We start from the raw sequence: 11608 nt of genomic DNA on the forward strand, positions 1-11608 counted from the left end.
CAGAAAGATGCGATTACAAAGGCTTTATCTTCAAAGGATGTGTTTTTACTTCATGGTCCTCCTGGTACTGGTAAGACAACGACGGTGGTGGAGATAATCTTACAGGAAGTCAAACGCGGTACAAAGATTCTTGCTTGTGCAGCTTCGAATATTGCGGTTGATAATATTGTTGAGAGACTTGTTCCTCATAAAGTTAAGCTGGTGAGGGTGGGACATCCTGCAAGGCTTTTACCTCAAGTGCTGGATAGTGCTCTAGATGCTCAGGTTCTGAAGGGAGATAACAGCGGTTTAGCGAATGATATCAGAAAGGAAATGAAGGCACTGAACGGGAAGTTGTTGAAAGCGAAAGATAAGAACACAAGGAGAGAAATCCAGAAAGAGCTTCGAACTCTCGGTAAGGAAGAGCGTAAACGGCAGCAATTAGCTGTATCAGATGTGATCAAGAATGCTGATGTCATTCTCACAACTTTGACTGGTGCATTAACACGAAAGCTTGATAATACAACTTTTGACTTGGTGATCATCGATGAAGGAGCACAAGCTCTTGAGGTAGCATGCTGGATTGCTCTGCTAAAGGGTTCAAGGTGTATACTTGCAGGAGACCATCTCCAACTCCCTCCGACAATCCAAAGCGCTGAAGCTGAAAGGAAAGGATTAGGGATAACACTCTTTGAACGGCTAGCAGATCTTTATGGAGATGAGATCAAGTCCATGCTTACTGTTCAGTATCGTATGCATGAGCTTATTATGAATTGGTCATCCGTAGAGCTTTACGATAATAAGATAACAGCGCATCCAAGTGTTGCCTCACACATGCTTTTTGACTTGGAGAAAGTAGCAAAATCTTCTTCAACAGAGGCGACTCTACTATTAGTGGATACCGCTGGGTGTGACATGGAAGAGAAGAAAGATGAGGAAGAGAGCACCTATAATGAAGGTGAAGCAGAGGTTGCAATGGCACATGCCAAAAGACTAATGGAGAGTGGAGTTCAACCGTCTGATATTGGAATTATTACACCTTACGCTGCTCAGGTTATGCTGCTTAGGATTCTTAGGGGAAAAGAGGAGAAGCTAAAGGACATGGAGGTTTCTACAGTGGATGGTTTCCAAGGTCGAGAGAAAGAAGCTATCATCATTTCCATGGTTCGATCAAACTCGAAGAAAGAGGTTGGATTTTTAAAGGACCAAAGGCGAATGAATGTGGCTGTTACTCGCTCTAGGAGACAGTGTTGCATCGTCTGCGATACAGAAACAGTGAGCAGTGATCAATTTCTCAAACGTATGATTGAATACTTTGAGGAGCATGGCGAGTATCTCAGTGCCTCTGAGTACACAAACTAGAACCGCAAGATTCTTAAAATCTCAGGCCAATTGATAGATATGTTTCTTGGTTTGGTTAGCTAGCAAAGACAAATCATATTCTGTAAAACCAATTTAACTCCAGATTTGAAATATTATACCAATTCTTGGTACAAAGATGATACAACCTTTTGTTTAGTTTTACATCTCTTACTTTACAAAAACCGAAACTCTAAGAAAAAAGAAAGAAAAGGAAGACTCCGAGGTGAGAACTAATCATATTCTGCTCTAATGGTTAGTGATCTATGTCATTATCAGTTTTCACTGATACATTCCTGAGGATTGGCGTAGAAATAATCTTCTTCCTTTGGTCTATCAGAGATAACTTTCCTATGTGTTGGTTCTCCCATCCTTTGTCCTTGATGTGCTTCCCTGACAGCTACCACAAACTCATCCCAAGAAAGCGTTTTGTTGTTATGCAAGTCCAAAAGCTCCACAAGTCTCTTCCGGTCTAGCAGAATTGTTTTCTTAAACCCGAGATATCTGCAAAAAGAATGTTCGTGTCATGAATCTTGCTGAGAATTAGCTTGAATTGGATATGTTTGATTATAGAGAATTACCTTCGATGACCTTCAACAACTTTTGCCATGTTTCCATAGTAGGTAGGGATAAAAGTGTTGCTAGCTACCGATACTATGAAATCTAAAGCTGCCATTTGAGATGAATGGTTCTGAAACTGTTGCAATTCTATTGGATCTAATAGCATTTCCTTCTTTACCTGAAAAATCAAACATGTCACCATCATCACCAAAATTTGATCATATCGAAAGTGCATAATGTTGAGAGTGATAAAAACTTACAATTCGTGGAAATGACTCCTTTAGAAGAGCTAATCTCTTTGCACCACCATAAATCTCACCAGCAGCAATGTATATTTGTGTATCCTTTTGAAACCCCAATGCTTTTAAGACCAAAACCACCTCCTCGGGTGTCAATGGACACAGCCCTTGCACTCTCCTTTCTTCTGAGACTATCTCTTTCTCTTTCCACCATGGATATGCATACCTAGAGCACATAAGAGAACCAGAAATCAAGATTTAAGAAAAGGTGAAAACATCATATGCTAAAATAACAGTTTTTACCTCATCTTTCTTAGTTCTTCAGCTTCTTCCTCGGTGCAGCCATGAGTGCAACCAGAGAAACCCAACATGTCCATCTCATATCTCAGATGCAAAGCCACAAAAGAACCTCTTTGTTGAAGAATCCGAACCAGCTTTGATCCCAAAGCCTCAATCCGCGGAGTGAACTTCAGTCCTTGGAAATTAACTCGGCATCTGAGCCTTTGAAGATCAAGAGAAAGACCATTGTTCGCCAATCGTGTATCACTCCTAACAAAGTGTATAACTTTACGTTTACTGAATCGTGGCAGTACCTGAAACAAAACCAAACAATCCGAACAATCAAGAACGCAGATCATAAGCATTTCAGATTCATCTTATGGAGGCAAAAGAAACTTGCAAATAAACCTGTTGCAAGTAATATAAGTCGCTGGACCAGCTCACGGGAGGCACTTCGAATATTTTGTATCCATACTTCTTACTATACCGTTTTGGAAGTCTCCTTACGATCCTAACTTCATCTCTTAATGAATCAATGAAATGGTTGATATCAAAAATGTCCTCAAAATCACTGCAAAAGGAAGAAACCTAGGACTGCTTCAGCTACACAAATCTTACGCATTTACTATTCCCTCAAAAGACCAAAGGAAGAACATGTGATACCTTGGATCAGCCCAGAAAGATTTTTTATCAAGCTCAGGAACAACAAGAGTCAAATTCAATAGCCTAGCAACAGTCACCATATCACAAATCTGAAACAGAGACAAAACAAGCATCAAGAAACTAAACCCCTAATTCTGCAAATGAGAGAGAGTTACACGAACCGCTGCACGCATTTGATTCAAACCACCATTACAGGACACTAGTAAAATTCCATTACTAGTATAATTCCCTACAAAAAAAGATTCAAACTTTTCCTTAATCTCTCAAGCACTAAGACAAGACCCAAATACACAAAATCGATTGAAGAACACAAAAAAACTAACTTGGTGGAGGAGGCGATAGTCGAACTGGGTCGACAGGGAGAGAGAACCTAGAAATCTGATTGGTTAAACCAGTGAAGATTTGGGAATGCCAAAAGAGCTGAATCAAGCAAGTCCAAACCAAAATGCAAGAACATACTCTAAAGAACCAAACTTGAAATCGAGCTTTGGGAACTGATTGATGATGACTCGGAGGCTTATTATAGTCACTCCGCATCAGAGTACCACTCTCCGATCTAATTTCCATCTATCTCTGTCTCTGACGACACTCATCGCCGCTTCATCATAACCTAAAAAATTTCTGAGAGATCCCAAAAAGGGTCACAAGGAGGGAAACGATGGGAAAAAATTGATGCAAATTAACTATTGTAATGCGGACAAAGAATACAGATACGACCGTACAAAGTTTTGTTTTTTATGTTTTATGTTTATGTTTCTTTTCCCGTGAGAAAAGTACCTACTTTTGGGAAGAAGGAAGAAGAAAGATTGTTCAAACTTCAAACTATTGAGGGTTATTTTTCAAAATCAAGAATTTGTTTATGAGAAGATCCGAACAGATTGATCTCATCATCATAATCATCTTCACCCTTTTAAAATTTGAATTATTAATTACTATAACTAATCAAGTGTGTGAACCAAACTAGTTTAGTCACCAAGCTAATCATCATTTATCTCATTGTAAAATTGTCTGTTTAACCAAAATTTGGGGAGAAGTCAAAAGTTTAACACTATAAAACGAAGCCCAATACTATTAGTGTTAGTCTATATAAAAAGCCCATTAAATACTCAAGAGACATGTCCAAAAAGAAAGAAACCTAATATACGACCATACGAGAATGAGAACATTGTCTCTTGTCTCCATGACTTGTTTCACGTGTCTTAACCAATAAAATAGTCACACGTATGCAAAGAACGTCCTTTGACCCTATATGCACTTACCCGAAACGGCAAAGTCTTGCATATACTGCACAGATTTTTCCTTTCTTTCTCTCTCTGTGGTGCCGCCATGGATCTTCGTCGAAGCTCGATTTTGTTTTTGATCATTGCGTTGTTATCTCCCAGGGCACTATCATTGTATTTCGAGTTAAATTCTGGGAGAACCAAATGTACTGGAGAGGAAATTCACGAAAACGCCATGTCCATTGGCAAATACGCCATCGTAAACCCTAACAAAGATCATCCTCTTCCTTCTTCTCACAAGATCATCGTCAAGGTATATATAAATTTCACATCAATCTCAACCTTAATTATTTTTTAGCATCGAATTTTTTTTTTTATAACTTTTATTCTATATTGTAGGTGCTGCCGCCAAAAGGGGCGATATTGCACGAAGCCGATCATGTAGAGGCTGGTCAGTTTTCGTTTACAGCGTCTGAGACTGGGGATTACATTACGTGTATCACAGCCGTTGATCACAAGCCGGAGACGACGTTGACCATTGATTTTGATTGGAAGTCTGGTGTTCACTCTAAGGAGTGGACCAATGTGGCTAAGCAGAGCCAAGTTTTAGTAAGTGGCCTTTATAGTTTTGGTCTTTAAAGGTTCTTTTAGTGTGTGTCTGGCTCATTGAAATTGAAATTTGAGCGCATGCATGCCATTTTTCATGCTTAAGATCCAAAAGCTACAACTAACTGGTTTAGGGTTGTCTAGTAATGAAAGAAGATCTTGTAGAATGCTTGTAGTTTTTTAAGGTTGCTTTGTTGACCTGGTTGTTGTTCAATCTTTAATTTGATGTTGTTTCTGTAGATGATGGAGAATGAGGTTAAGAACTTAATGGACACTGTTAATTCCATCCATGAGGAGATGTATTATCTTCGTGAAAGGTAAATTAGGCAAATGAAAGGACACACTTTTTTTGGCCTTTGTTTTTTTGTTGGGTCTTAAGAGAGAGAGATGATGAGCTTAATATACTTGTTATTGTGTTTTGGTTTGGTGGTATGGTACCAGGGAAGAAGAAATGCAAGAGCTAAATAGATCCACAAACTCGAAGATGGCGTGGTTAAGTGTCTTGTCGTTTGGGGTTTGTTTATCGGTGGCTGGTCTACAATTATGGCACTTGAAAACTTTCTTCGAGAAAAAGAAACTCATCTGAGTGGTAGACATGCACATACATACAATACTCATTTGCTCATGTCTATGATTGTACTGTCGTCAAACTAAACGACCATGCATTAGAGATTTCATTTAAATTAAGGATTCATTTTTAAGGCAAAGAAAACATCATTTTGTGATCATTTTTGAGATTTGTGTAGGTACGAATTGCATAAGCCCCCAATTATCTGGTTCATGTCTTCCTGTCAATTTTTTTTAATATATATATATATATATATATATATATATATATAATATATAGTTAGGTGACGGAACTAAATTAAAATGAAGATCATATATAGGATAATAAATAGTTTAAAAACATTTAGAACGTTTAAAAGTAAGAACTAAGAAGAAGATATTTTTTGTGTGGTGTGGAAACCACTTTTTACGTAAGTGTGAAACCATAATATTTTTCCGTAGGAGGGACCCCTCTTGATATGATATTAATCGAGAGAAAGTAATACTACCATAATAAACTAACAATACAAATAAATAGATTGAAAAAACTTTAAAATGGTAGAAACTAGAAAGTCAGAAGAATTTGATTTCTTCGTATATTACTACATTCTCGTCAAAATGAAATAAAGATATGTTTTTCTGCTTCTATATGATCAGTTTTTTTTTTTTAATGTAAAATTTTATTTATCAAAATTTTATTTTATAACAAGTGCTACAGTTTTAAAATTAAATATTTTTGACTTCTAGCATATGACCTTAAATCCCCTATTTAATATTTCGGAAGTACACAATTTCTTTTTGGTAGACTATATAATAGTTATAAGTTATAAAGTTATTGTTATTATTTGATTCATTAGTTGGTTACAAAATAGGTTATATGGGTTAACTTATACATAGATACACTTAAAAAGAATATCCCAAGAATAATACAACTTAAAAGAAATAAAATCTCTAACAACCATATACTGTTAGGCCATATATACTTTTAGGCAATTAAAGAAAAAAAATATAATAAAATCTCGAAAATTAATTAAAACGAAATAATATTTTACCTAACACTCCTCCAAACTTTTAGTATAAATCATTGACATTTTCATTCACCGAAATACACTCTATTCATACCAAAAAAATTGTTCAATCCATAAAATATTCAAGCTTTAGTAATATTATTCTTTAAAAAAATATCTATTAAACTAAAATTTTAACTGAGTAACGGATCAAAATTTGAATATTTAAATTCAATTTCATATATTTCTTTGTTGAATTGTATAGTTTAATATATTTTAAACTTTTAAAATAAATTAATTTGAAATATTTTAAAATAGTTTAATTTGATATTTTTAAAAATATCATAAATATATGATAGATCAAAAAGTTAAAAATTATAAACACTCTAATTTGATTTGTTATAGCACGAATCAATAATATGTCACTATAATATGAAATAATTCCAAGAAATATGAGCAAAGGTTAAAATTTCAAGAAATATGATTTCTCAGATTAAATTAAAGTTTAGAATAATGTTGTTTCGTAGGCTTTTTCTCGGTTAAGATGATTTTGACAAACATACGTTACATTAATATGCGGTATACTACGGGTTAACTCACAATATTAACAATCAAAATATAATGTATAATTTTAAACACTTAACAAATCAAATAACAAAAATAAATTAATTTTTTATCACACAACTTAACTTGCGGTATGCCACGGGTTAATTATCTAGATCTACTAGAATAGATCTTACAAAATATATGTTATTTTCATAATTCATATTCAGCATATGATTTGGCATAGTATTCCATCCAAAAAAACTTTTAAAATAAATAAAATAATCACATATATAATGTTTTTGAATAAAAATTACATAATAAACAAAAGAAATTTCAACCCGTGCTAGAGCACGGATTATATTCTAGTTCTAGTAGAAAACGACAACCACAATAATTTTTTTTATTAATGATCCTGCAATTTTTTTTTTTTTTTATGAAATAACCATAATCGAAGAAGTAATATATACTTCAAATAACATATTTAATTCTATCTTTGAAACGTAATTTAAAAAATTACAACAATTAGTCATATTATTTTAAGATTAAAAGTTCCAGATTTGAAAGATTATTTTCACGTATTCAAAACATAATAAATATTATCGAGAAATTTAATTGATTATTTTCTATCTCGAACTCTCTAATATTACATACTAGGTAACAACCGTAATGTGCGGGATAAATCGATTCAAATAAAATTATTACAAGTAATATTATTATTTAGAATCTAAGGTGTGAGAATAATAATTTTACTTATAATTTTTTTCTTCTATTCAAATTTACATTTAATTATTTTGTGTAAAAATATGTTTCACCTGTGAAAGGTGGAAAAGAATTCAAACGTGGTGAAATTTTTTTTTGATAGAATGTTGTTAGTTATGGTAATATGTCTTTTTGTGTTTTTTTGTGGAAAATAATTTTATTTTTGTTTCACAAAAAGTGTCATTTTACATTTCTAATGCACTATTTTATATTTTCAGTGCATTTTTTACATTAGATTTTCTAGTTTTACCCTTAATCTATGACTAAATTAATGCATTAAACATTTATTAAATAAAGGATATATATAATTTAATATTTTCTTAATTTTTGTGAAATGTGTCAAAATGAAACTCATTGTGAAACAGAGGGAGTACTTGAATAGTCATCAAATTTTTCTAAATCGGAGAATAAGTTTTGCATTTCAAAATTTTAAATAGATGAATAAGTTTTTTAATAGTTTATGAAATGTAATTTACTTTAAAATATATTATGAAAATGATAATTAAATACTGAACTATATTTTCTTTTTTTATAGTTGATGAAGTTTTTCATTTTAAAAACTAATATAAAGAAACATTACCTTATATATATTCTAATGACACATTTATGTAAATAATAACGAAATAAAGATTTCCTTATATATATTTTAATGACACATTTAGTAAATCAAAAGACTTATTTTTGTAAATATTTTTATCTTGAGATGCTTAACTGCAATTAAATCTCCAAATCGCTCTAGCGATGACACATCAGCAATTTCAACAAAATGTTTCTCTATTAATGAAACAACCGACCCTTTTTTTTTTTTTGTAAATAAATAATAAATAATAATATAATAAATAACTACAACTAGTGGTCCCATACCCACTAGCCACCTAATCACATTCACAATCCAACAGCGGAACAACATACCAATAAATATTCAATAAAACAATATCTAATAATCAAATAAGTAATATCCAGCATTAATCCCAAACAGCATAACTCAAACAACCAGCAATCCTAACAATGCTCTAAGACTCAATTCTAGCAACCTAACAATGCCAGATAACCATACAATCAAGTCCCTAGAACATCCTCCTCTTCATTGCCTTTGATTCCACGATCACACTTTGCCTTTACCTGCACCACAAACACAAATTGAGATGCATGAGTATTTGATAAACACTCAGTGAGGCAATCCTCCCATCTACTGGGCTATACACACAAGCAATAAGATCTCTACATGCCACAAACAACAATCAATAAAACAAACCAGGCAATATACATAGCATGCAACGTCCATCGTAACTGAACAAGGGGTGTCGACCGACACCAGATGGTGTCGATCGACACTGACTATCTGGTGTCGACCGACACCAAACTGGTGTCGACCGACACCCTGCCCGACACTCCCGAAAACCCTAGTTTGCGTCGACCGACACCTCCACATGGCATCGTTCGACACTCGCTAAAGTCCCGAGCCGTCCTCGCGTTGGTGTCGACCGACACCCCAACTGGTGTCGACCGACACCGATGCCGAGCAGCGATTTCCCTCGATCAGAAACTCCGAATCTCGCCTCCAAGCTTCTCCAATCCGCTCCTTGCACTCCCAGAAGCCAAACCCAGCCCAGACAGCAACGAAATATCATAGAGAACTCAAAGAAACAACCACATAAGCACCAAATCACATAGAATCTAGAGATCTTAGCTTAGATAAGCCATGGTCATGCACTCACCTCTTTGCAGGAAGATTCTGACCAACAAGAACGAATTCCCTCACTCCTAGCAAGCTTCTAGCACCTTCCCAGCCTTGGATCTCCCAAGAACAGCAAGGAATCTCTCAATCTCTTCCCAATAGCTCAAGAACACTCTCTCTTTGTGTTTTCTCTCAAAAACGGCGAATAAGACAAAACAACACGACCCTAGGTCGTTTTCTTCCTTTAAAACTCGATTTAGGGATTCCCTAAACCAACCACGCAAACCGGACAATTAAAATTGAACCGACCAAACCGACCACAATTGGTGTCGATCGATGCCTCACTAGAAGGTGTCGATCGACACCCTTACCAAAATACCAAAATTTGGTTTGCGGGTGTTACAATTCTCCCCCACCAATCTAGATTCGTCCTCGAATCTCGAACAACCATCAGTCAAGGACTCCCGTGCAACCGTCTCCACGGCCCGCACTCCTCCAACCGATCTACAGAAGGTCACCTCTAGGCGATAGACTCACGTTCCAGGCGTCATTTGCTCTTGACTTTTTGGACTTTCCTTTACTCATAGGCCTAAACCTTGAGTTTTTATTGGCTCCTCATCAGACCTAAGTCTGCATGCCAAAATATATAAGGAAAAGTCCAAACTCGTCTCTCGGGTTGCCACCCTACAGCGCGCCCCCGGATCGTCATCCGAAGTCGATATACCAACCATACTCCCGAGCCACAAAGTCTCTGAATATGGCAGTACTAGGAGAACCTAAGTCCCCCAAGAGTCGCGAGCAAACGATTCTGAACACGTCTGAGTCCTATCCCTATCCAGGTTTCCTTCCCGTGGCTCGCGTAAAACATCTCAATGTCCTACCAACCACATATCCCCTCACCGGGATACCCCATGACCACACAAGGATCATATTCACGCCACAAAGGCCATCTGTCCCGAAGGACCGTCTGTCCCGAAAGACCATCAGTCCCGAAGGACCGTCTGTCCCGAAGGACCATCAGTCCCGAAGGACCGTCTGTCCCGAAGGACCATCAGTCCCGAAAGACCGTCTGTCCCGAAGGACCATCAGTCCCGAAAGACCGTCTGTCCCGAAGGACCATCAGTCCCGAAGGACCGTCTGTCCCGAAGGACCATCAGTCCCGAAGGACCGTCTGTCCCGAAGGACCATCAGTCCCGAAAGACCGTCTGTCCCGAAGGACCATCAGTCCCGAAAGACCGTCTGTCCCGAAGGACCATCAGTCCCGAAGGACCGTCTGTCCCGAAGGACCATCAGTCCCGAAGGACCGTCTGTCCCGAAGGACCATCAGTCCCGAAAGACCGTCTGTCCCGAAGGACCATCAGTCCCGAAAGACCGTCTGTCCCGAAGGACCATCAGTCCCGAAGGACCGTCTGTCCCGAAGGACCATCAGTCCCGAAGGACCGTCTGTCCCGAAGGACCATCAGTCCCGAAAGACCGTCTGTCCCGAAGGACCATCAGTCCCGAAAGACCGTCTGTCCCGAAGGACCATCAGTCCCGAAGGACCGTCTGTCCCGAAGGACCATCAGTCCCGAAGGACCGTCTGTCCCGAAGGACCATCAGTCCCGAAAGACCGTCTGTCCCGAAGGACCATCAGTCCCGAAAGACCGTCTGTCCCGAAGGACCGTCACAAAGACACTCTGGCTAAACAGCCCGCCACAAAGGCCAAACAAACGTCCTAAAAAGGACCGCCACCAAGGCCACACAATTGTCCTAAAGAGAACCGTCACAAGGACACTCTGGCTAAAAAGCCCGTCACAAAGACCACACAAATGTCTAAAAAGACCGCCACACACGGGCACACTGACTCAAAAGTCCGCCACTAAGGCCACACCCAAGCCCCTCCAAGGCTCTCCACCGCTAAAATGGACAAATTCCAACTCCCGGAAAACTTTCCATATTTAGCACTTTCCTTTTTTTGGAAACTTTCCACTTTTGGAAACTACTATTTCAGGAAACTTTCTTCCAAAACCCCGCCTCATGGAAACTTTGTACCCCGAACACCACCTCATCTTGTTACTGAGTCGCACAACCAACCTTCCCAAGCGACGGAGTAACAAGAGAGATGGGCTGGAATACTCCATCCCGCTCCAGCCACAGATTACAGATGGGACCAGGCTAAACAAGCTC

The 11608-nt window shown here is 37.6% G+C and overlaps 3 protein-coding genes across 4 annotated transcripts in view; 2 read left to right on the top strand and 1 right to left on the bottom strand.

The window, feature by feature from the left end:
• Positions 1–1497, top strand: part of LOC104710242 (DNA-binding protein SMUBP-2-like) — a 3358-nt gene extending 1861 nt beyond the window's left edge. The window contains exon 3 of one of the 2 annotated variants that reach the window (XM_010426814.2): positions 265–1497. In XM_010426814.2, the coding sequence (XP_010425116.1) occupies positions 265–1341 (1077 nt within the window). In that variant the 3' untranslated portion in view covers positions 1342–1497. Of the gene's footprint in view, positions 1–55 lie in introns of both variants that reach the window. The other variant, XM_010426811.2, reaches the window with a different exon arrangement.
• On the bottom strand, positions 1420–3944 carry LOC104710241 (uncharacterized protein At1g04910). Its single transcript, XM_019230404.1, has 8 exons — positions 3404–3944; positions 3242–3309; positions 3081–3169; positions 2826–2988; positions 2442–2731; positions 2160–2364; positions 1920–2077; positions 1420–1842 (listed from the first exon to the last, which is right to left on the bottom strand). The coding sequence occupies exons 1-8, from the start codon at positions 3645–3647 to the stop codon at positions 1614–1616; spliced, it is 1446 nt and encodes a 481-aa protein (XP_019085949.1). The 5' UTR covers positions 3648–3944; the 3' UTR covers positions 1420–1613.
• On the top strand, positions 4380–5607 carry LOC104710244 (transmembrane emp24 domain-containing protein p24delta8). The gene is made up of 4 exons (XM_010426815.2): positions 4380–4613; positions 4700–4909; positions 5147–5223; positions 5348–5607. Exons 1-4 carry the CDS (start codon positions 4407–4409, stop codon positions 5490–5492), a joined length of 639 nt encoding a protein of 212 aa, XP_010425117.1. The 5' UTR covers positions 4380–4406; the 3' UTR covers positions 5493–5607.

This window comes from Camelina sativa, chromosome 9 (genome assembly GCF_000633955.1).
Source record: "Camelina sativa cultivar DH55 chromosome 9, Cs, whole genome shotgun sequence".
NCBI lineage: Eukaryota > Viridiplantae > Streptophyta > Magnoliopsida > Brassicales > Brassicaceae > Camelina > Camelina sativa.

Coding starts and splice junctions, on each gene's coding strand:
- LOC104710241 (XM_019230404.1), bottom strand. CDS start 3,647: ATGGAAATTAGATCGGAGAGTGGTACTCTGATGCGGAGTGACTATAAT. Junction 2,365..2,441: donor GAAGAACTAAGAAAGATGAG/GTAAAAACTGTT, acceptor TATGTGCTCTAG/GTATGCATATCCATGGTGGA. Junction 1,843..1,919: donor GTTGTTGAAGGTCATCGAAG/GTAATTCTCTAT, acceptor TTCTTTTTGCAG/ATATCTCGGGTTTAAGAAAA.
- LOC104710244 (XM_010426815.2), top strand. CDS start 4,407: ATGGATCTTCGTCGAAGCTCGATTTTGTTTTTGATCATTGCGTTGTTA. Junction 4,910..5,146: donor CTAAGCAGAGCCAAGTTTTA/GTAAGTGGCCTT, acceptor TTGTTTCTGTAG/ATGATGGAGAATGAGGTTAA. Junction 5,224..5,347: donor ATGTATTATCTTCGTGAAAG/GTAAATTAGGCA, acceptor GTATGGTACCAG/GGAAGAAGAAATGCAAGAGC.